General features: G+C 50.7%; 1 protein-coding gene across 6 annotated transcripts in view; it reads right to left on the reverse strand.

Moving 5' to 3' along the window:
* Nucleotides 1-5,310: 5,310 nt before the first annotated feature.
* Wdtc1 (WD and tetratricopeptide repeats 1) overlaps nt 5,311-23,854 on the reverse strand; it is a 66,497-nt gene continuing 47,953 nt past the window's right edge. For all 6 annotated transcript variants that reach the window (XM_059255117.1, XM_059255119.1, XM_059255118.1 and 3 more), the window contains 11 exons: nt 21,397-21,584; nt 18,715-18,897; nt 17,128-17,222; nt 16,318-16,433; nt 13,927-13,999; nt 13,282-13,393; nt 12,076-12,249; nt 8,920-9,155; nt 8,013-8,184; nt 6,784-6,976; nt 5,311-5,652 (listed from right to left, as the gene is read on the reverse strand). In XM_059255117.1, the coding sequence (XP_059111100.1) occupies nt 5,455-5,652; nt 6,784-6,976; nt 8,013-8,184; nt 8,920-9,155; nt 12,076-12,249; nt 13,282-13,393; nt 13,927-13,999; nt 16,318-16,433; nt 17,128-17,222; nt 18,715-18,897; nt 21,397-21,584 (1,740 nt within the window). In that variant the 3' untranslated portion in view covers nt 5,311-5,454. The remainder of the gene's footprint in view (nt 5,653-6,783; nt 6,977-8,012; nt 8,185-8,919; nt 9,156-12,075; nt 12,250-13,281; nt 13,394-13,926; nt 14,000-16,317; nt 16,434-17,127; nt 17,223-18,714; nt 18,898-21,396; nt 21,585-23,854) is intronic.

The following is a 23,854-nucleotide window of genomic DNA, read 5'->3' on the forward strand; positions in this document are numbered from 1 at the left end:
TATTACCAATTTTGAATTTTTATAATATAGCTCTCGTACTGCTGGGCATGGTGGCACACACCTGTAGTCCCAGCACTCGGGAGGCAGAAGCAGTAGATCTTTATGACTGGAGGCCAGCCTGGTCTACAGAGTGAGTTCCAGGTCAGCCGAGGCTACATTGTGAGGGCCTGTCTCAAAAACACAAATAATGTTTCATATGTGTGTGTGGAGTCACTCTGTACATTTTGTTAGATTTCTAAGAATTTAAATTTATTAATGTGTAAGTATGTGTGTGCGCGCATGCCAGTGAAAACCGGAAGAGGGCATCAGATTCCCCAGAGCTAGAGTTGGAAAGCTCTGAGCGGCCCAATGAGAGTGCTGAGAACCAGACTGTGTTCTTCTAGAAGAGCAGAAAGGACTCTAACTGCTGAGTCACCTCTACAGCCCCATTCCTAAAGATTTAAAAAAAATTTTTTTAGTAGCCAGGCAGTGGTGGCACATACCACCAGCAGAGGCAGGTGGAACTCCAGTTCCAAGGCCAGCCTGGTCTACAGAGGGAGTTCAAGGACAGCCGGGGCTACACAGAGAAAACATTTCAAAAACAAACAAACAAACAAACAAACAAACAATCTTGTTGGGGAGTTGAAGAGGTGCTTTGGGAGTAGTGAAACTACCCTGTATGGCAGTGTGATAGTGATTATCTGAAGTCTGCTTCTGTAATCTGTACAGTGCAATAATCAAAATGTAATCAACACCGGTTCATCCACGGTAACAAATGTGTCACAGTGCTATGGCTTGGATAAGAAATGCCCAGCTAGGGGCTTGGTGAGATGGCTCAGCAGTTAAGAGCACTGGCTGCTCTTTCAGAGGTCCCAAGTTCAATTCCCAGCAACCACATGGTGGCTCACAGCCATCTGTAATGAGATCTGGCGCCCTCTTCTGGCCTACAGGCAAACATGCAGACAGAACACTATGCATAACAAATAAATCTTAAAAAAAAAAAGAAAGAAATGCCCAGCTAGGTGGCACTACTGATAGGTGGCTGGGTCTTGAGGGTGCTAAATTCATCAGTGGTTAATCCATCAATTGTGGGGTGGGTGTTTTCCTTTTTATCTCTCTGCATCCTGGTTACTATGAGGTGGGTGACCTCCCTCTGCTCCTTATCCTGCGTTTTTGCTTTGCCACAGGCTGAAAGGTAATGGGACCAGCTGTCCATCACCCAAAGCCTATGAAACCACGAAGCAAAAGAAACCTTTCCTGCTGTTTGTTTTTCTCGGGCATTTGTCACAGCAACCAGAGTGACCAATATATAGACTAGTGCAAGGGGGTCAGTGACAGGGACACACTGTGCTGTTTCCTTTTCTCTGTGGTGTAGACATGCACGTGTGTAGACCAGAGGTTGGTGTTGGCTGTCTTCCTCTAGGGCTCTCCTATTTTTTGAGACAGGAGCTTTGTATCAAACCTGAAGCTTACTAATTCAACTCGACTATCCAATCAGCAAACCCTCTGGATCTTCCTGTCTCTGTCACCCCAGAACAAGGACTACAGCTGCATGCCACATTTGGGTCCTTATACCTGTGTGGCATGAGTTTTACCAACTAAGTCATCCCCCCGGCCCCTCAATTTTCTGTAAGCCTAAAACCACTCTAGTGGGGGAAAGGGGCACCAATGCCAAATAAAAGGAGCTCCTGGTAAAACTCTTAAAATTTCTTCCTCACCAAGCATGGTGGCCTTAATCCCAGCACTCGGGAGGCAGAAGCAGGTGGATCTGTGGTGTTTGAGATCAGTTTGGCCTATACTGTGAGTCGTAGGACAGCCAGGGCTACAGTGAGACCCTGTCTCAAAAAACCACCATGCGTCTCACTTACTGTTTGATTACTTATTTCTATTTCGTGTGTGCAGGTGCACCACATGTGTGCAGTGCCCATGAGGCCAGAAGAGAATGTTGGGTCTCCTGGAACTGGAGTTAGAGACGGTTGATGTGTGTGTGCTGGGTACAGAGCGCAGGTCCTCTGCGGGATCAAGTGCTTATATAACCACTGAACACTTCTCCCACCATCTTGGTAAATTCTAGTGGCTCCTCCTTGTCTATAGAACCAAGCCTGTGGTCTCTCATTGAGGACATGGAATCCTCCGGTTAACCCCTCCTGTTCACCATCTGCAATCTGGGTCCCCAGAGAAACACACACCACTGCATTATTTCCTTGCCCTGGGACACTGTACCTCTCTCAAATGGTCTGGAAATATCTTGAGGCTTCTGGAGACTTAATTTGGGAACACAGGGTCTTTGTCTGGTCTGTCTCCTGACCTGATGAGATACAGCCAGCTAGCCCAGCTTGGTTCTTCCTGCAGCTACAAAGAGAAGATTCTCAAATTTCACAGTGGAACTGTTCCCCTGGCACTAAGAGCTCCTAAACTGTATCAAGGGACCTTATGGGGTCCTGGCAGGGTGTCCACAACAAACAGAAGTATTTTAAATTTGAGAGATACCAACATCTATGGGCTGCAGAGAAAGCGACCAGCTTGAGGTAGTCTTCAGTCTCATTATGAGACTGCATTGTACTGCTTTTGACTACATCATTTCAAGAAGTTGAGTTATAGCTGGGTGTAGCAAGATACACCTTTAATCCTGGCGCTAGGGAGGCAGGCAGATCTCTATCTACCAGGACAGCCAGGGCTACATAGCAGATCAACCCTGTTTAAAAAAAAAAAACAACAAAGTTGGTTTTTTAGCAGTCACTATGATAAAAAGCAAATCAATGTGGAAGTGGAAGTGAGTAGTGGTGTTTGCTTTGAATAAAAGTTTGAGAAGCTGTGCAGCACCCAAGTACCTGGATCTCATCCGTAACTATTTAAGAAAAAACTAGGGCTGGGGGTGGAGATCAGTCAGTGGACAGTGCTTGCCCAGCATACCCGATGCCCTGGGTCCATCCCTAGCACGCAATAAACTGCATCACATTAGCTGGGTGTGGTGATGTACACCTGTGATCCCAGCACTCAGGGGTTGGAGGCAGGAGGAGGATCAGAAGTTCAAGGTCATCCTGGCCTACATAGTGAATTCAAGGCCAGCCTGTACTATGAGGTCCTGTCTCAAGTGTCTCCTAATTTATGTGCATTATTTTTAAAAATATAACTAATTTGGTAGGACATAAAAACTCCTATGTGATTTGACTTACATACTTAATACATGAACTCAGCCATTTTTTGCTTTGGGGGTGGCTCTATGAAAAATTACTGTGATGATGGTGCTGTAAGCTGAGAAATTCTGGAATCTTCTGGTTTAAGAAATCACCAAATCTGGGACATAGGAAAAAAACAAAAACAAAAAACAAAACGAACTTGTGGATTCTAAAATCCATTTAGTAGGCTACAATTAGAATTCTTTTCTGCAGTAAGACACAAGGCATGTGTCAAGGGCAACACTACTGGGTTATAACACACACACAAGAAACATGTGCCTTCTGGACCCTAGAGTGGAATCTGTATTTCTGACTTAGGTTCTAGTTGAAGGAATCTGAAAAACTACTAAGATTTGAAATCCCTCATTTCACAGGGAGAAAGCCAGTGAGGAAAAGCTGATTATTGCCAAATCACAGCCATCAGCTCTGGGCTTTGTGCTCGGCCTGCTGGGCTGAGTGGCTGCTGCTCATGATGACTCTCACAAGGAGGTTTCACTCTGCAGAGGTGTGGCTGCTCCAGGTCGGAGAGGTACGGAGGGACTCAAGACCCATTTGTAGCTCAACAAATGCCACCAGTCACAACTAGAACAAAATGGTTTTAATCAATTGCGTCAGTCACCCTCACTCTCCTGGGAGCAGAGCAACAAAAAGGCTCGGCTCCTGCCCCCAGAGGACAGTAAGGCTTGTGTGTCTCTCCACACTGCAGGGCCCAGGCTAGGCAGCTGGGCGGGAGCCAGGAGGCATGGAGGGAAGAGATGGCAGGTGGCCTGAACACAGGAAAGCAAAGGGACCCTGGCCAGTTCTTGTGCCCCAAGGCCTAGCTCAGCACTCCCTCTCCCCCTCCCTGGCTTGAGAAAGGTCATGAGGAAGAGACAGGGGAGCAAGTCCCAGCAGCAGGAGCAGCAGCAGCAGCTGTTCCCTTCACCAATAAATACACTTCATTACCAAGCTACAAGAGAGGGGTGGGCAGAGGGCCTGGGGTGGGCAGGAAGGGGAGAAGCTGCCACCTGTGTCGCTGAGATTAAAGCAATGAGAATGGTGCCAGACCCCCACCACTAGCCTCAGCCCCCTAGTCTTCTGAAAACTGTGAAAAAGCTTTTAACATGGCCCTCCTGTCTCCAGGCTGCTCAGAAGCTTGACTGAGAGGAGGCACCTGGCAGAGACAGGGCTGAGGGAGGGAGAGAGGGAGGGAGGAGGGAGAGAGGGAGGGAGGAGGGAGAGAGGGAGGCTGCTTCTCCTCAGAGGCTGCAGCTGGAGGGCTGCAGCCCAGAAGAAGCACACAGGGCCGGGGTTGGCTGGGATGAACCAACTCCCACCTTCAGAGCAGGAGCCAAGCGGGCAGAGGGAGAGGGACTTGGTGGTGGAGTGGCCGCGGTGTCCAGTGTAAAGCTTGGGGGCTGCTGAGGAGGGTGGCTGAGCTAGGGACTTTCCTCCCCCCTCCCCCCAGAGCAGCAGGGGACAGAGAAAAGCCATCACTTCTTTGGTCTTTGTGGCGGCTCAGCACATGGGTGGGAAGGAGGGCAGAGAGGGCGAGAAGGGCCCTTAGGAAGCGCCACCTCAGCAGAGTAGGCCTGGCTGGGAGCTCTGGCAGAAAGGTCACAGTGAGGCCAAGGAGCGCCCCAGGGGAGTGGCCATGGCGCAGAAGTCCTTGCATGGGCAGGTGGGTGGGGATGAGGTGCCCCACCTCCTGTCACATCATAGAAAAAGGCAAAGCCCCCAGAAACAGCCTAGGAGAACAGGCCCAGGAGGGGATGAGGAAGCTCCTCTGCCACCAGGGCAGGTGGCCTGACCTTGCCACTCCAGGGCTCCCATCTTTCCTATGCTTTCACCCTAACACTGGTGGCTGTGAAGGGACCTTCCAGAAAGACCACCGGGGAGCTAGCCCTGTAGGCGGGGAGCAAGAGTGGCAGAGGGCCAAGGCAAGGCTCTGCTGGCGGCGGGGGGCTCCGCCCCCTCTCTGCGGCCTACTGAAGGGCAGGGCAGCCCTTGAGGACAGCCTCAGCTCTGCCTCCCCACTGGAGGCAGAGGGGGTTGTGAAGGGCCAGAGCCTTCCAGAGACACAGAAGCAGGAGTGAGGGCATACCGAGGGGCTTCCCCACCTGCTTTTCTGCTCAGGGCTGGGGACAGTCAAGGGACACTCAGCCCAAGAGTCTGAAAGCCAGCAAGTTGCAGCGATCCCCACCCACAATGCCAAACTAACAAACAAAACAGGGAAATGAGAAATGGGGGGAAGACAAAGCGAACAGAAGCCAGTCCCTCCTCTCCTCACGCCCAGCCGGGGCTGGGCTAGGAACATCTAGCTGGGCCGGCACTGCACCTGGCCCTCTGAGCTGTCCTCATCGTCAGAGGCCCCAGCACCCCCACTGCTCAGGCCTGTGATCCGGTAGCCCATGTCCAGCAGCATCGCCTCCAAGGGATTGGCATTCATGCGCCGCTGGTTGGCCTGAGAGGCACCCTCCATATCCTCCACCACTCGGCCTGTGAGGTCTTCACTCTGTCAAGGAAAGACAGTGTAGTGGGCTCAGGCGGAGGGCCAGCAGGACACGAGGGAGGGCGTGGCATGTGCGTGCACAGGGCTGGGGAGGGAAACACACGTACTGGGACATATAAGAAGAAATACCCACTTCAGAATATGTAAAAGAGGGGCCGGAGACATGGCTCACGGTTAAGAGCACTGACTGCTCTTCCAGAGGACCCAGGTTCAATCCCCAGTACCCACATGGCAGCTCACACCTGTCTCTAACTCCAATATCTGATACCCTCACACAGGCAAAATATCAATATACATAAAATAAGAATAAATATTTTTAAAAAGAATATGTAAAAGAGATCACACTAGTGTTATCTATGGGGCACACAAGGAAAAACACACTGGGAGGGGATATGTACACAGGAATACATGTTGGGGGGTGCTTCCCATCAGGATATTATGTGTAGATGGAGAACACACGGGTGGGTCGGGGACCAGATGCAGCCCCCTACCCTACCAGCCTTCCTTTATCTTTTCTCTGTCAAGGAAGGCTCCTATGGGGTCCCTTCTATAAAAGTCACAACAAGTCAGTTCTGGATTCAGATCTACTCTGTGACCTTTGGTCTGCCAGCTGCCTCTGGAAGGCTCACCTGCCTACTGGCACTGAGAGCAGAGGAGGCCACACTGACCTAAGTGTTCTGTGGGCAAGACTGACCTCACAGCATCCTCTGGAGTTGTATCACCCCTGTGGTTGAGCGAAAGGGTAGACCTCAAACTTAAGGTAGTCAGATTCCAAAGTCTGTGGACATTGCTGGGACTCGAGGAGTCAGTCTTAAAAGAGCTTCTGGGCAGATACGTCACAGAAGCCTAGGAAGGGAACGGCCTCTGGGGAGCGTGAAGCACCCCCATGAGAGGCCCATCTCGCTCTGTCTTTCTTCTTGCACCTGCTCTTGGTGGACAGGCATTTCACCTTCACGGCTAGCTCAGGGATATGCTCCAAGAATGCAAATGCCAATCTCACCCCAGAAGTGCCCACTGCATTTAGGGCTCCCCGGGCCTGTATAGCTTACTCACTTTCCCAGCACTGAAGCTCAGCCCTGAACACAGTCCCTGCTCCCTGTTGTCTGGCTCTGGCTACCTGGCCTGCGGCCTCACCTCTGGCCGTGGGTTCCATAGTCGCACAACCGGGTCGATGCCACTGGTGGCCAGGAAGCAGTAGCTGGGGTGCGGCTGCAAGCAGTTGACGATGGACTCATCCCCCTGGAGCACTCGGACTAGGTTGGTGGTCTCCTTTTCCCAGACGAAGAAGGAGCCATCGTCGGAGCCACTGACGATGTACTGAGCGTTGCTGGCAGGGGACAAAGGGCAGGGAGGTCAGATGGGAGACTGCCTAAAGTCTCAAGTAAAGGCTTGAGGGAAAAGGCCACGCCAGGGACCACTCAGTCCCCCACACTCAGGAGCTGCCCTTGACTCAGAACTCTACTATGCAAACTGGCTTGCTCCTCCCATACGCAGGAACTAGTCATTACTGTGTTAAAACCCAACATCAGTCAGGCAGTGGTGGTGCACACCTTTAATCCCAGCACTCAGGAGGCCGATCTCTGTGAGTTTGAGGCCAGCCTGGTCTACAAAGAGAGTTCCAGGGCAGCCAGGGCTACACAGAGAAACTCTGTCTCGAAAATCAAACAAAAAACCAAAACAAAACAAAAAAATAACCCAACATCTGTGACTCTCTGGGTCCCTCCAAGATAGTACCACAGTATCCCCAAGGTACATTGTTACCTCCGTGGTGTAGGACCAACTCTTGTATCTATCTTAGTTCCCTAAGAACACTCTCATCTAGCTAAGTCTTCCCTCAGCAATCCAAGACTTTTTGGGTCCAGCTATCAAATCCTACAGCACATCCACAACACAGCCCTCACACACTGTGGACATTTAGAGGAGATCTTGGTGGAGACTCTCTTGCTTTATGTCCATGTGTCTCACCTACCCAAAGGGTAAAAACAAAGAAAGGATGGGGTTAGGGTGGGAGTGTCTGAGAATACCTAGAGCCTGGTCCTGAGCACAATGGTCTGAGGTACCCAGCCTCTCTGACAGTTCTCAGCAGCAGAGAAAAGCTCTCAGTGTCCAGGTAAGGCAAGCAAGCTCTAGGATACTAGACAGAGTGGGGAGCTGGGGCAGAGGAGATTGTTCCAGGCCCAGTGCTGGGTGCTGCACTCAGGCCAGTCTGTGATGACTCCGTGAGTGCCATGGCTTCACTGAACAGACAAACACCAGCAGAGGTACCTAAGGGGCCAGAGGCAGAGCCAGGCCGAGTAGCCACACCCCACCAACTCCCGCTGACACCTGACAACAGCACCCTCCTCCTGCCCAGGGCCTCAGACCTGCCAAAGAAATTGGCCTCCTTGATGTCTGTCGTGGTGTTGCAGTGGCCACAGTAGCGGAACTGGTAGTCGTAGCTCCGTTCCCGGAGCACCATTTCATCTTCCGAGATGGAGTCCTTGCGACTGGTGCTTCGCAGGCGAACTGGACCACCACCAGCTGCCTTCTTCTCCTCTGGGGGCAGAGATGGAGGAGGAGAGCTGAGAGGCTTCCCTCCAGTCCTCACTGTTTCCTCTAGCTGTGCCGTTCACAGCCCACCTCCACCCTCGCTCCGGATGTAAGGCTGCAGGGTTCTGTTTAAGCCTGAGCAGCGTTCACCGTACGCACAGACCCCGTGCTGGTTATCTGCCCCCAGTGAGCCCATTTTCCATGTCTGCAGCCCATGTTACCAAACAAGAGGAAGTGGGCAGGCTCTGGGTGCCCTCCGCAGAGGCCACTGGTCTGGAGGCTGGGCTCTACCCGTGGCCACACAGTGAGTTCTGCCTGGTGGAGCTGGGCTGGGAACTACGCGTGTCCACTGCCCCTGCCGCCATGTCTGCCACACTCGCAGACGGGAACAAAGGCACAAACAGCATCGCTCTCCCCAGCGAGCTGCCAAGGCCCCGTCTGGGAACAGGTGGGAAGGGCCAGCTGGAGCCCACACAGCCTGCCTGGGCTCAGATGACCTCTGTACTGGTGTCCTGAATGCTCTCACTACCCTACCAGAGGCGGCTTTCAATGGGAGGTGCTGGCACGCCCACTCCTCAGGTGTGGAAACTTAATTTCAGGGGTCAGCAGACTGTCTTAGGCCACGGGGTTTCTGAATGTGCATCTGAAGCCAGGGTTTTCCCATCGCAGAACCACACCCTTTCCAGACCATGGAGCCCCAGGGAGGTAGTCCATGGCAACCTCTCCTCGGCACTCACTCACCACCGTCATTTTTGGAGAAAAGGGCAGCTGTGATGTCCCGACCCAATGCATCACAAGCACTGCTGTGGGCCTGTTCTGGGAACTTCCCTTTGAAGTCGTCCAGGCACTCCAGAGCCTCAGCCACATACTTCAGTTCAAAGAGGCATCGGGCCAGACGGAAGTGTGCCTTCAGGTGGCAAGGGTTCAAGGAGATGGCCTTGAGGCAGTCTCGGAGAGCATCATAGTGGTCACCATCCCTGGGAAGGTAGAAGAATACAGCGTAGAGGTGGGGCCTTGGCACAAGCCCAAGGTTCCCACTCAGTCTCCTCTAACAGACTTCAGGGTTAGGAGACATGGAAATGAAGCCTTGGCTTAGCCCAGTCCTCCCTCCTCCCTGGAGATGGAGCAAGCTAAGCAACAGCCAGGCACGCTGAGGTTTGAGACGGTAAAAAGCAGTGCCCGGCTGCCCTCTGTCGGCCACAGACGGAACTGTGCGTGGCTCACCTCAGGCACCCGCAGCTCTGCAGCAGAAGGCCTGGCATCTTGCCCACCTCAGACTCCCCAAGCCCTCCTTCTCTTTTCCTTCATCCACCTCCTCAAATCCCCCTGCTGTCCTTCAAAGCTACGTCCAAGGCAGGGGGCCCTCAAGGACAGTTCTGTGGTCTGGAGAAGCCAGAAGTGCTAGGCCGGGGGCTCAGGGTCTGACCAGCAGGCAGTGTGCCCTCAGCCAGACCCCCCTCTGTCCTGGCTGACTGATCTGCAGCAGCTGTGGCCTCCACCTCCTGGGGCTGCAGGATGGGGCCTGTCTGGCAAAGTCAGCTCTCTGGAAGCTGACGGTGAGGGGCTGTGCACGCCAGGAGCTCCAAATCCTCTCTACTCATTTCTCCGGTGGAAAAGTATGGAGAAAGGAAGTGGAGACGCTTTGTAATGGAGGGGAAAGGGAGAGGCCCTCATTTTCCTGCGCTGAGCCTCCCCTGACACCAGATCTTTGCCTCTCATCTGTAGAGCCAAACAGCAACGGGGGCCATTTTCCCCTTTAGAAAGGTGTATTTGTCCGTTTTCTCAGTGTGAGGGAGTGAAGCCTCCCCATCCCTTCCTGCTAGGCTGGGGTGGGCCTATCATAAAGCCAACGGGGCCTCCACCAAGGAAGGGTACAGGTCACAATGTTCCTGTATGGCCAAAGTCGGCCTGTCACAGAAGATGCCTCCTGACCCTCCTCTGGCCAGGTAGTCAGAAGGAACGGCCAGCCCTTGGAGTAGCCAGTGGACTAGGAACCAACAGCTAAGCAATGTGGGGCAGGCAGGAAACGGAGCTGCTCTGATGGTGTGTGCTGCGTCAGAATGAGTGGGTATGATGAAGGGGCAGGCAGGCGCAGTTTAGAAACCCAATTACTGCCTGCAAGGTGTCCCTTCTGAGCTCCTAGCAAGAGCCAGACCAGAGACCAGCCAGGAGCCAGAGGGTGGTCTGTTTCCAGGAGCAGATGGTAGCCCTGGGGAGACTGGCCTGGGACAGAATGTGACATTCTTGGGGTCACTGGCAGGCATGTGGGAATGGAAAGAAAAGAGCAGACTGGCCGCAGGGCTCAGCCATCCTCCATGCACTGGCAGATCAGTCTCCCTGAAGAGACAGCCCTCTGCACATCGCTGCTCCAATCTCCAGTGGCTGCCCATCACACGGAATCAAGGCCAAACGCCACCCTCTGCATTCCAAGCCCTTTCCAGGCAAGCCCCAGGCTACCTCACAGACTCATCCCCTGCCAGTCCTTTCCAGAACCCTGTGCTCTAGCCAAATGGATTTGCTGTTCTGAAGCAGGCTCTTCAGTCAGTCCCCCGCCCCCACGCCTTTGTTCCCACCATTTTATCTCCTGCGATGTCCTTCCCCACAGTCCTCGCCTCCCCCTCATCTCCTTGTGTGAGCTGCCCACACTTCGAGCCCATTCAGACACCACGGCTTTCTGAGCCTTCCCTGGTCCTGAGCTGAGGTGACTCAACTCTTGCTGATGCCCACAGACCAGACCTGCCGCCTCCTGCATCTGTCATAGCTTTCATGCTGAACTACGGCACAGACTTTATCCTTGTCCAGCAGCTGGGCACTCCAGGGCACAGGGACTCAGAGGGACAGAACTCTGTTTCCCCAGTACCTAGCACATTAAGTAGGAGCTCAGAAAGCAAGCTGTGAATGAGGAGATCACCAACTTTTCTCAGTAAAAATACTGACACGAAGCAGAGCTCCCAGTCAAGTTGAGATGAGAGCTGCCACATCCTACCCACCCATTGGAACAGAGAGGTGACACACCTCAGATGGCCCCCAGACAGTCCTCTTCTGAATGTGGGTGCTACCTGATCCCTGGGGAAACTCCTGATGCTTAGGCTGACTTCTGCGTGTGTGGCGTCTTCCCCGCCCCCACCCTGCTGACTTGGGTGGGTTTCTGAAGCTTCCCCCAGGCCTGCCTAGTTTCAGCCAGACGATGGCACACCAGCTGGCCTGTCTGTCTGGGCAGAGCCGACGGATGCCAGACGGAGCAGAAATGGCTGTGGGCCCAGCTCTATCCATCTCTAGTCTTGGCCCTGGCTGGGGGATGGGGGTCCGCCTGCCTACTTGTCTGATGGTACCACGGGCAGCACCGAGACCCTGGTGGTCTCTGAGGGGCTTCTTAGGATCTGGACCTATCCTTTTACCACCAGTCAGTGTATCCCAACATAATCTATACTTGACTTCAGATCTTGAGGTCTAGTTTGTACTTGGTCCAGTGAGTGGGTATAAGAACCCAGAAAACAAATGCAGGGCCACTGAGCTGCAGAATCATTTTATGAAGACACAAACTGAGTTCACCAAGCTTCTCAGCTGCATCTACTGGATTCCATTGTTGTTTCAAGGCCCAGTTCTCTAGTAATTAGTATCAACAATTTCTCAAACCCTACTTCAGTCACACTTTGTAACAAAGCACTGTGTGCATTTCTTGTGAACATGCACCTCTAAATCTCTTGGTGCTTGAAATAAGGACCCAACTACCTTCAGCCTTAGAGGTGGAAAGGAGTGGCCTACGTTCAAGAAGCCCCAAGAGGTAGCAGGCTGCCAACGCCACCTTCTCTGGATGCTGTAGCAATTTGGTTCCACGGTCCACTTGCCTCAGGCCTTGTCCTGACCCTGGTCCCTCCACAGTGCCCGCCCACTCACCACTTGCGCTTCATGTAGGCAGCAGCTCGGTTTCCATAGAGCATAGCATTGTGAGGGGCCTTCTGCACGGCCTTGCTGTAAAGCTGGATGGCCTGGGTCCACTGCTGGCAGGCAAAGGCCTCATTGGCTTGCTGCTTCACACGTTCCAGGTATGGGGGCAGCTCCACCTGGGGGCTACAGGGAAAGAAGAGCCAGTCAGACCAGTTCAAGGTAGCAGCGCTACCCAAGGGCACGTGCATGGTTTTGTGGATCCTAGGATCTCACTGGCATCCAGAAGAAGCCACCTTCACCTTGAGCTTGGGTTAGTATGTGTACAATTCCAAATACTGTGGGCCAGTAAAAGGGAGGCAGGAGTAAGGCCATCTGGACAGATATTCGGCAATTCCTAATCAAATGCTTGGGCTCAGGTGCCAGCCACCGATGTTATCTGCCTCCACACTGAACTAACCTTAGACCATCCTATTTCCTCCTGTGACCCTCTATAGAGAGTGCAGATCTTCTCAGGGACGAGAAAATTCCCACATCTATGTATCTAAATCCAACAGAGGTGGGAAAAGGTGAGGCAGGAATATGCTATGGGATGGGAAATAATGTAACAGGGAGGACCATCTGGGTGGGAGAGAAAGCTCAATGTTAGGAGGCAGCTAGCCTCCAGACCCTCACCCTAGCGACTGGTAGAGAAGGACAAGTTTCAGTCTGGGGATGATCTGTAGCCTCCTAGGTAGAAGCTGCCTTAGGAACACTAGCCACTCTCTAAGAAGCCTCTCTGGCCCAATCTCCGCCATCTGGGATTCATATCTGGGTTCATGTCAGGAGAAAGGTAGGGGTGTGTATGGTGTGTGTGTGTGTGTGTGTGTGTGTGTGTGTGTGTGTGTGTGTGTGCATGTGCATGTTTTAAATTTTTGTTGAGATTTATTTTTTGTTATGGGCATTTAGCCTATATCAATGTCTGTGCACCATGTGTGTGCAGTGCCTGAGGAGGCCAGTAGAGGGCATGGGATCTCCTGAAAATGAAGCTACAGACAGTCGTAAGCTGCTATGTAGTTCTGGGAATTGAACCCAGGTCCTCTGGAAGAGCAGCCAGGGCGCCTAACTGCTGAGCCATCTCTCCAGCCCCTAGAAGAGATGTTCACAGGCCATGTTTCTCCCTCCCATCCATAAGCTGTAACTAAGACATGGAAGGCCACAGAGGTCAGCTGGCCTCACCTGATACACCCCTTGCTTTCTGGCAGCCGGAAGCCATTGCTGTGAAGGTGTAGGCCATTGGACACACCATTGGACACACCGTTAGTAGTAGACATCTTGCCATTCTGGACTTCTGGCAGGATGAAAAGAAAGCACAGTGACAACTTGAAGAGGCTTCATTTCTCTGCATCCCCTTGGCTTCCATCACAGGATCTGATGGCTCCATTGTGAGACTATTCTCCCAGGTCAAACCCAGCCCCAGAAAACAAATCAGGCAGGCAATGGTATAAAGAAAAACCCGCGCGCCCTCTGCTGGCTAGAGAGGACATAGCTTCTACCGAGCTGAGGTAGAAGGTTGGGGAGGGAATAAGGGGTGAGGATGGGGTGCATTAGCTGTAACCCAACACAAAGAAATCTATGAACCAGGATGAAAAGGGGAACTACTTCAAATTCTTAAGCGCCAAGCCGTCTTCCGTAGAGGAGGGCTGCAAAGCCTTGGGCAGATCTCTCTGACTTCTTGTGATCTTTCTGACAAGGTCACTGTGCAGACCTGCTCCTTTTAGAGTGCATGCACACAGGTCAGAGTAATGGGTAGGCTTCTCCACAGAAGTGACAGTACTCATGACCTCACCCACCTCAGCACAGGTTCCCCAAGGGAGAACTTACCCACGGGGTGGCATTTTCTAGGCAAGAGGAAGGTGTATGGCCGTTGCTTGTAAGTCAGGTCAAACAAATACACCTGGAGTGGAGGAGAAACGGAGGTCATGAGGTAAGGGTGTGACTGAAGCAGTGGCAAGATCTTGGCAGCTTTCAAGACCAGGATCCTTAACTCACAGAGAGCACTAAGCACGGAACCACGGAGCTAGCCAGGTGTTTCCCTGAAATGAACCATAAGCAGAAAACTCCTCCTAGCTTGACTCTTGGGATAGCTGGGTGATATACTCAAAGCCCTGGCTGGAATCTAGCCATTTACTGGGAGCACAAATTTAAATTAGGAAGGTCCTCAAAGGTCACAGATGGGAAAACTGAGGCCTCAGAGAAAAGCTACTAAAAGTGGCACTGCCAATCACTTCTCTCAGTAAGTAAACATTATCTGTTGCTAATACTTACTGAGTGTTATCCAATGCTTATTTTGTTCCAGGATTCTGCTAAATGTTCTATATGGACTTGCTCCAGAAAGTTAACATGAAGAGCCTATTAATATCATCCTTTCTGCAGATGAAGAAATGTAGACTCAGAATTTCATACTTTACCAGGGTCGGAAAGGCAGGAGACAGCATGGCCAGGACTCAAGTCAGATCTGCTGTCCCTGACGCCTCTGCTAGGCCTCCAGTTATCCTCATGAGCCTTCAGGCCAGGTGCTCACCCACTCTCCAGCCCTCTCCTTTGTATATTTACACTATGCTTTGTAATGACCATGGGTCACTGCCTCACTTCATGTCTGCTGTCAGCCTCAAGGGGGTCTGTATTTGCCTTTGTCCCCATCATGTTTATGACAATGCTAGTGCCACAGTGAGAGCAAGCTTGGTGACTAGAGATGAACTTCTACAAGGCATAGTACAAGCCGGGCGGTGGTGGCGCACGCCTTTAATCCCAGCACTCGGGAGGCAGAGCCAGGCGGATCTCTGTGAGTTCGAGGCCAGCCTGGGCTACCAAGTGAGTTCCAGGAGAGGCTCAAAGCTACACAGAGAAACCCTGTCTCGAAAAACAAAAAAAAAAAAAAAAAAAAAAACCCAAAAAACAAAAAAACAAAAACAAAAAAAACCAAGGCATAGTACATAATATCTTGAGTTGAAAGCACATAAGCAGGGTGTTCGCACCTGGGCATTATCAAGTAACACTTTTGGAAAGCTGGCTCTAGATCATAACATAGCCTGGCTGAGCTCTGAGCCTCAAGGATTTCCTTCCAGAAAACAGCAGGGGAGGAAACTGAGGCTCAGGAAAAAACAGACAACTGCTGGAAGTCCCTGCATACAGCTAGTAAGCAGCAGGTTAGCATTTGAGAATGGGTTTCTCAAATGGAGAATGGGTACATCATTAGGAGACAGGTCTTACTAGGAAACTGAAGCTGGCCTTGAATTCTCGCCCTCCTGCATCAGCCTCCTGAGTGAGTGCTGAGACCGCGGATGCCACCACACCTAGCCCAGCGTCATCTGTCACTTTCTCTCTGCTTCTTCCCCTCTCCTCTCCTCTCCTCACACCCCCTCTGTCAGACAGGGTTTCATATATCCTAGGCTGGCCTAGAACTTGTTAACTTCTGATCCTCCAGCGTCTACCTCTTGTATACTAGGATTTGAAGGCATATATCACCACACCTAGTTTACCCAGTTTATGTGGTGCTAGGGATCAAACTCAGGGTTTTGAGCATGCTAGGCAAGCACTCTATCGAGTGGCTAATACACCTAACCCACCCATGGTCTGTCAACTTCAAAGTGTATGTTCTCTTTCGTCTTCTTTTTATTAAACTGTGAGTGCACGGTGTCCACGTGAATGCCGGTGTGCACATGCCACAGCGCACGTGTGGAGGTCAGAGGCCAACTTTTTCCCTGTTTGTTTTCTATAGCTCTGGTTAGCCTGGAACTCAAGATGTAGATCAGGCTCGTCTTAAATCCAGAGATCTGCCTGCTCTGTCTCCCAACTACTGGGATTAAAGGTGTGTGTCCCACCACCTCCAGTCCCAGAAGATGACTTGAGAGTTGGTTCTCTCCTTCTACCTTGAGATCTGGGGACTGAACTCGGGTTGTCAGGCTTCCACAACAAGAACTTTTTATTTTGTTTTTATGTTATATGCATCGGTGTGAGGGTGCCAGATCCCCAAGAACTGGAGTTAGAGACAGCTGTGAGTGCCATGTGGATGCTGGGAGTTGAACATGGGTCTTCTGGAAGGGCAGCCAGTGCTCTTAACCACTGAGTCATCTCTCCAGCCCTGAACAATAAGCACTTTAACCTGAGGAGCCCTCTTCCTCATGGCAGACCAAATGAGGCAGACTGAAGCCTACATTCTTAACCAAAATATCACATCTATCCAGTTCATCAACAAGAAGCAATTGAGCCTACCTGCTCCCCTCCCATGTTGACTAGCAGCTCTGTGCCATTGGGGCTGAAGGTCACGTAAGTGGCCACCAGCACTCTCAGACGGCTGTTATAGTCAGGCAGCTTCACCGGCAGGTGACCTGTCAAGAAGAATACAATAACCCCAGGACGAGGCTTCCAGCCCTGCTTGAAGAGGCAGGGGACAGGGTAAGGACAGCCAGACTGAAAATGCTCGCAATCAACTTCATCATGGAGGCGGAGACGAGTGTTGAGCGCTCGGCACAGGCAATGGGCCAGCAGTTTATCCACATTCCCTCATCTAGTCATTCTGTGTGTGACAGGGTCTCGCGATGTAGTCCAGGCTGGCTTCACAGTTACTAGCTATTCCAGATTAGTTTTGTGACTTTGAACCTCCTGCCTTAGCCTCTAGAGTTCTATGATGATGTTGATGATGATGATGATGATGATTGTTTTTTTGAGACAGGGTTTCTCTGTGTAACAGTCTTGGCTGTCCTGGAACTCTCTCTGTAGACCAGGCTGGCCTCAAACTCAGAGATCTGCCTTCCTCTGCCTCCCAAGTGCTGGGATTAAAGGTGTGTGCCACCACTGCCTGGCAAGTTCTGGGATTATAATCCCATTTTACAGAGAAGAAACTCACCAGGGTTAAGTGACTGGTTGACAGTCACACAGCTGGCCAACGGCAAGTCAGGAGTAAAGTCCAGATCTGTCTAAGTCTAAAACTGGTTTTTGAAATTTTTTTTTGTGTGTGTGTGCCCCCCCCCCCCATCCTCCGGAAAGAGCCAAGGTCTAGTGGAGAGCCAGGACGGGCCCTACCTGCCACATAGTACTGCGCTGCCCCATCCGGAAGGGGCTTCTGCCGGTCACAGAAGGTATGCACACCTGCAGAAGGGCTCTGCTTCATGCTCTTTCTGAGGGGAAGGAAAAGTAGGCAGGTTAAAACTCTAGCTTTGTCCCTAGTCAGCCGGATGACACTCCACAGAGGACACCCAGGCTTCTGTCCCCAGAGCTACAAAAGGGATCTCTCTTCTTGCCATCAGCAACTCCAAGCTTTGCTCTTTAGATGGCTGTGGACATCTTCTCCAGTGAATGTACAGCAGGCCAGACCTGTCCTAGGATCAGGAAAAGCCAAGGCTGTGGAGACCACTCAGGTCTCAGACCGCCCTCTCTTTCTTCTGTCTTTTCTGAGACAGGGTCACATTAGCCGAGGCTGGCTTCAGACTCAGCTCTGTAGAAAAAGATGACCTTGAACCTCTGGTACTTTTCCCTCTACCTCCAAGTGCTAGGATTATAGTAGTGTGCCACCATTCTTGATTTTACTTTTTCTTTTCTGTTTTAAAAATATTTTATTTTGGGGCTGGAGAGATGGCTCAGAGGTTAAGAGCACTGGCTGCTCTTCCAGGTCTTGAGTTCAATTCCCAGCACCACATGGTGGCTCACAACCATCTGTAATGAGATCTGGCGCCCTCTTCTGGCCTGCAGGCATACATACAGACAGAACATTGTATACATAATAAATAAATAAATACATCTTTAAAAAATTATGCGGCTATGTCTGTGGGAGGATAGAGCATGTGCGTGCAGGAGCCTCGAAAAGCCAGAAGAAAATGTCAGATCTCCTGTAGCTAGAGTGATGAGCTATTGTGGGTGCTGGAGACCAATATTGGTTCTTAGTAAGAGCAGCTCTTAACCACTGAGCCCTCACTCCAGCCCGAATCTTTCAATTTTTTAAAAACAAAATATGGACAAGTATGTAGTTCAGTGGTAGAGACCTTGCCTAGCACGTGCAAGGTCCCATGTTAATCCTGGTACCACAATAAATAAATAAAATTATACATACAAAGTATCATACATGTAAGACTAACTCTGTGGTCAGGTATGGTGGCATACGCTTTTAATCCCAGCACATGGGAGGCAGAGTGCAAGCGCATCTTTATGAGTTCAAGGTCAGTCTGGTCTACACAGTGAGTTCAAGGCCAGTCAAGGTTACATAATAAGACCTTAACTCAAAAAACAAAAAACAAGAAAGAGGAGGAAACAAAAGACAAAAGACTAACTCTGGGGCTGCTGAAATGGCTCCGCTTGCCAAGCCTGATGACCCAAGCGTGACCTCCAGGACCCACACAGTAGAATCAGAGAATTAACTCCCTAAAGGTCTTCTGACCTCTACACATGCACCAGAGCACTTGTGAAGCTATCTCTTCTTCCCCACCCCCCCCAGCCCCCCCCCACCACCACAGAGAAGCAAATGTAATTCAAACGACGATGATGCTGTACAAATGCTAACGGTGAGATAACTATCAGGAGACATACAGTGATTCCTGGGAAGGGATTACAGGTGAATTACTGTAAAGGAAAGGGCTGGAGTGTTCCCAGCGTCTCGCCCCAGGCTGCTGGTCATACCTGTGGTTATGGATCATTCGAATGTCATAGAGTCTTACGAAGGGCCCACTGGCTCCTACTGCCAGGCAGTTGTTGTCCTGGGGATTGACTGTGAGGCACTTGGCCTCCACCATTGGACCACAGTACTCCGTCAGGTCAATCAGCACCTCTGAGTGTTTGCTGTTCTCCCGAAGGTCATACTGGCTGTGAGAGAGGACAAAATTAGTGGCTAGGGTTCTTTTTTTTTTTCCTTCTTTTTGAGACAGGGTTTCTCTGTGTAATAGTCTTAGCTGTCCGGGAACTTGCTTTGTAGACCAGGCTGGCCTTGAACTCACAGAGATCTGCCTGCCTCTGCCACCCAAGTGCTGGGATCAAAGGTGTGCACCACCACCGCCTTAAGTAGAAAGCAGGAGAAAAACAAAGTCCTTGTAATGCAAGAGGAGATGGTGTCTACTCCAAGCCACTTGCCTACAGTAGGCTTCATCTTTTTTGAGACAGGGTCTCACTATGTAGCTCTGGCTATCCTGGAACTCACTGTGTAGACCAGGCTGGCCTCCAGTTCAGAGATCTGTCTGCTTCTGACTCCCAAAACGCTGGGATTAAAGGGTGCACCACTACACCTGGCTTTATAGTAGGCTTCTTAACACATTTTGATTTATCCTAAATTAACTCCTTAGGGTATATACTACAGTTCAGATCTTATAAATGTCAGCATTACAGCTACTGTTATTCTACCACTGATTGCTAAAAATACTGAGGGATATTGTGCTATTCATCCAATACTGTCCCTGAGTGTTTCATGTGCACTATTTAATTAAAAGACCACCAGCCCTGTACCACTAGAACACTGAGGTTCCGAGAAATTAAATAAACTATGAAGTACAGAGCAGGAACAACCTGCTAAGATTATGGCACATAAACTATTCCGTTAGCTGGGTGTCATGGCACATGCTTGCAATCCTAGCATTCAGGAGGCTGAGGCAGGAGGATCGTGCGTTCAAGTCCTGAGTTTAAGGACAGCCTGGGGTACATAGGAAGATCTTGTTTTAAAAAGCAATCAACTAAACCAACAAAACCCTCCAAGCCCCCAAAGACCTCCTTTGTTACGGTCTTCCTACTTTCTCCCAGGACTAAACAAGGGCTCACACGACAGTAAGAGAAAAGAAAACGAGCTCACCTGAGAGCTGCCTATGGCCACCAAAGGCAGGACCAGCCCCAGCTGCACGGCCCAGGAAAAGCCCCAATGGCAACAGTGGCCACACACCCCTGCTGCTCCAAAGGGACGTTTTTTGGCTGCCACTACACAGGAACCCCCAGAGTGGGGGGTGGCATCACCCATGGCTTGCCTGGCCGGATATCTCTAACGCCTCGCACAGTTAACTTGTCCTCTAGGCCATCCTGACTGGAATGCTCTTCCTAAAATAGTCTGACATCATTCTTCTGCCACTTGATACCTGCAGCCTGAGCGCTACGTTTATGGAACTCCACAGTCTGATTTTTAAGACCCAATTTCACATACCTCGTATTCCTCAGCTTTCTATGTGGGCCAATTATAACTACAGCCTTCCTCTCCACTCTCCCTGGGCTCCGGCTTCAAGTATGTTAAGTGAGCCTCTTCTACTGAGTTATGTCCCCAGCCTACAGTACAGTGTTCTTTATCTCATATGCTACTTTCATCCCTGCCTATCCCAAACCTCCTCGTGTGGCGAATCCACTCTGCCTCCTCTTGCTCATCCAAATCTTGCCTGTTGTTGAAGGCCCAGCTTATGATCACATACTGCTAGGATGCCTCCACTGCCTGTGACTATGCCCAGGTTCCTGGGTGGTCTCCTGGCTGGCCCTGAGAGCAAGTCAGCAAGTACTTCCTGAACATGCCATTGACCAAGGCTGTCTGTCAAGTACCGTGTGTTTTATATGCATGTTCTCAACTGTCATACTCAAGTAACGTGTGTTTTACATGCATGTTCTCAACTGTCATACTCAGATCAACAAAGGAGATATTATGACTATTCCTATTTTAGAGATGAAGAAACTAAAGATCAGAGGTAAACTAAAGATCAGTGGCCTTTTCAGACTTAACACCGAGAGAACTGGGATTTGACCTGCTCTGTCTGGCTTCAAAGGCCTGCTTGTAACTACACTGTTATGAGTTTACACATTACTTAGAAGGTTCTCTACAGCCGCAAAGAGAAGACAAGGGAATGGAAGGGATGGCCAGTTCAAGCAAGGCCGTGACAGCAGAGCATGGTGGTGTGTGCTTGTAAATCTCTCTGCGTAGGAAGCACAGAGAGGGAGTCACTGAGCCCAGGAGTTTGAAACCAGCCTGAATGACAGGAAGACCATCTCTCCAAACAACAGTGGGGCAGACTGAGAATGAACGTTCTTGTCAATACCTGAGGGGCTGAGGAAAGTTCTCCAGCCCAAGTGTAACCCAGCTACAGAGCAACACCTTGTCTCAACACCTAACTCTCCCCATGAAAAGGGGTGGTGGTGCTTTAGCTCAGTGGTAGAAAATTATCTGGTATGCAAGGGGCCCTGGGTTTGACTCCCAGCACCCTAAAAGGAAAAAAAGGAAAGAAGGACAATGGCACCATCTTTGTCTGAAAAGAGCAGGGGCAAATATGCAACCGCACAGGACCCTGGACCAGGGGACCCACCTCCTCCCCGCTGGAGGGAGAGGCCACTTCACACAGAGACCCTTACCGGATAAGGCCATCCTCAGCGGCGCTCCAGAATGTGTTAGGCCACATGGGTGCTGTGGCGATGCGCTTCACCCGGTTTGTGTGGTCTCCAAACATGTGGATCGTCTCCTTTACCGTCAGGTCATGGACATGCACCTTGGAGTCAGCTGCCCCCGTGATCAAGATTCGGTCTCCAGCATGAGGCAGGAACTGCTCGGAAGAAATTGCATGATTGGCAGGAGAGAGTGGCTGTCTGAAGGAGACTGGCCTGGATGTCAGCATGACCGTTCCCTCTCATGTCACTTAAGAAAGTACGTTTATCTATAAAGCTCACCAAAGTAACTTTGGATGGCAAGCAGCAGCCTATCAGCCTTAAAGGTTAAAATGAAGATATTTTATTATACATACCTCATGTAGTCAGGGTGGTCATGACTTACACCAAGCTGCATTACCTAAGGGTCCCTTTCCTCTGCTTCTTCTCCAAGCAGATGCTGGGTGGATGATAATCCTCACTGTCACTAAGAATTTCCAAATACCAGACAACAGGGCAGCTACTTCATCTCGCTGATACTGAAAATAGTCTCATTCTAAATTGGAGGCTAGGGGTGAATCTCAGTGGTGAGCACCCACCTAATATGTGTAAGAACCTAAGTCCACTCCCTAGCACAGACAAAGAAAAATACCTTGAAGAGTCATGGGCTAAGAGTGTAGCTTACTGACAGACAACATGTAAACATGTGTGAAGTCCTGGGTTCAATTCCAGCATCAAAAAAAAAAAGTAAAGCAAGCAAATGAACAGAAACCACTGAGTACGTATATACATACATCTGTATATCCATCCATCCACACACCTATACATCGGTATATCCATCCATCCACCCACCCATCACACCATACATCTGTATATCCATCTATCCACACACCCAGCCATTCTTGCACCCACACGTCTGTCCATCCACAGGTCTGTCCATCCAGATTTGGTGCTGGAGACTGAACCAGAGCATGCTAAGATAGATAAGATAGACACGCTATCTACCCTGAGCCCCATGACTACTACCCCAGTCCACGATGACTAATAAGCAAGCCAGGGATTAAGAAACAAAACTGAAATAGTTCAGAATTGAAAAGAATGAGGGGCTGGAGAGATGGCTCAGAGGTTAAGAGCGTTGACTGTTCTTCCAGAGGTCCTGAGTTCAATTCCCAGCAACCACATGGTGGCTCACAAGCATCTGTAATGTGATCTGGCGCCCTCTTCTGGCATGCAGACAGAATATACAAAAGAAATAAATCTTTAAAAAAAAAAAAAAAGAATGAGCCAGGCGTTTTCAAGGGACTAGGTGTTTAAAATGTCCAACTCTTTCTGTGAAAAATTGGGGAATCAGGCAACAAAGATTAAAAACTATTCCTGTCTTGCCACGCGGTGGCGGTGGCGGTGGCGGTGGCGGTGGCGGTGGCGGTGGCGGTGGCGGTGGCGGTGGCGGTGGCGGTGGCGGTGGCGGTGGCGGTGGCGGTGGCGGTGGCGGTGGCGGTGGCGGTGGCGGTGGCGGCGCACGCACGCACGCACGCACGCACGCACGCACGCACGCACGCACGCACGCACGCACGCACGCACGCACGCCTTTAATCCCAGCACTCAGGAGGCAGAGCCAGGTGGATCTCTGTGAGTTCCAGGATATAGTCAGGGCTGCACAGAGAAACAAACAAAAACCCAAAGAAACAAAACACAAAGCAACAGCAACAACAAAACCATCTGTCTTCTGACCTAAAGCTCTCACTTCGAAGAAATAAAACCAAGGATTGGAAATGCACAGCACCCCTTATAACCGCAACAAGAAAAGAGTTCAGATGCTGGACAATGGGAAGGGCTGACCACGGTGAAGACGACCACCATCGCCCCAGTGAGGTGGAGAACACAGCACTCCAGATGACATGTGCCAAAACCAGTTACAAACACGGCCTCAGGGACACATAGGACACAGCTTTATCATCAAACTCCGAGGAAGAGTTGAGTTGTTTTTTTCTCTCTCTCTGTCTGTCTGTCGCCCCTCCCTCCTTCCCTGTATGGGGACAGGCATGGAGAATGTTCGGCAAGTGCTCTACCACAGAGCTATATCCCAGCTCTCTTTGTCAGTTTTCAGTTTTTATTTGAAAGAGAAATAAAATTACACTTTTTCTGCTTTGCTACTTGCTCACTAGGAAAACAAATGTATAAACTTATTTTTAGGGACAAGTAGCAATCTTTAATTCTGTCTGGAGATAGCGCAGATCCCAGCCACAGCACAAATAAACAGGAGAGCCCTCACTGCGGCCACATCTGTAATGTACCATAGTTGCCACCAGGGGGAGCGCGTGGGTGAAATACTGTAAATGCGGAAGGTCAGTATCTTGACTACCTCAATCAAAAATGAGCCATTTCTCTGCTTGTCTTAAAAAACAAAACCTAGCCGGGCGGTGGTGGCGCACGCCTTTAATCCCAGCAC

Source organism: Peromyscus eremicus, chromosome 2 (genome assembly GCF_949786415.1).
Source record: "Peromyscus eremicus chromosome 2, PerEre_H2_v1, whole genome shotgun sequence".
Lineage (NCBI taxonomy): Eukaryota > Metazoa > Chordata > Mammalia > Rodentia > Cricetidae > Peromyscus > Peromyscus eremicus.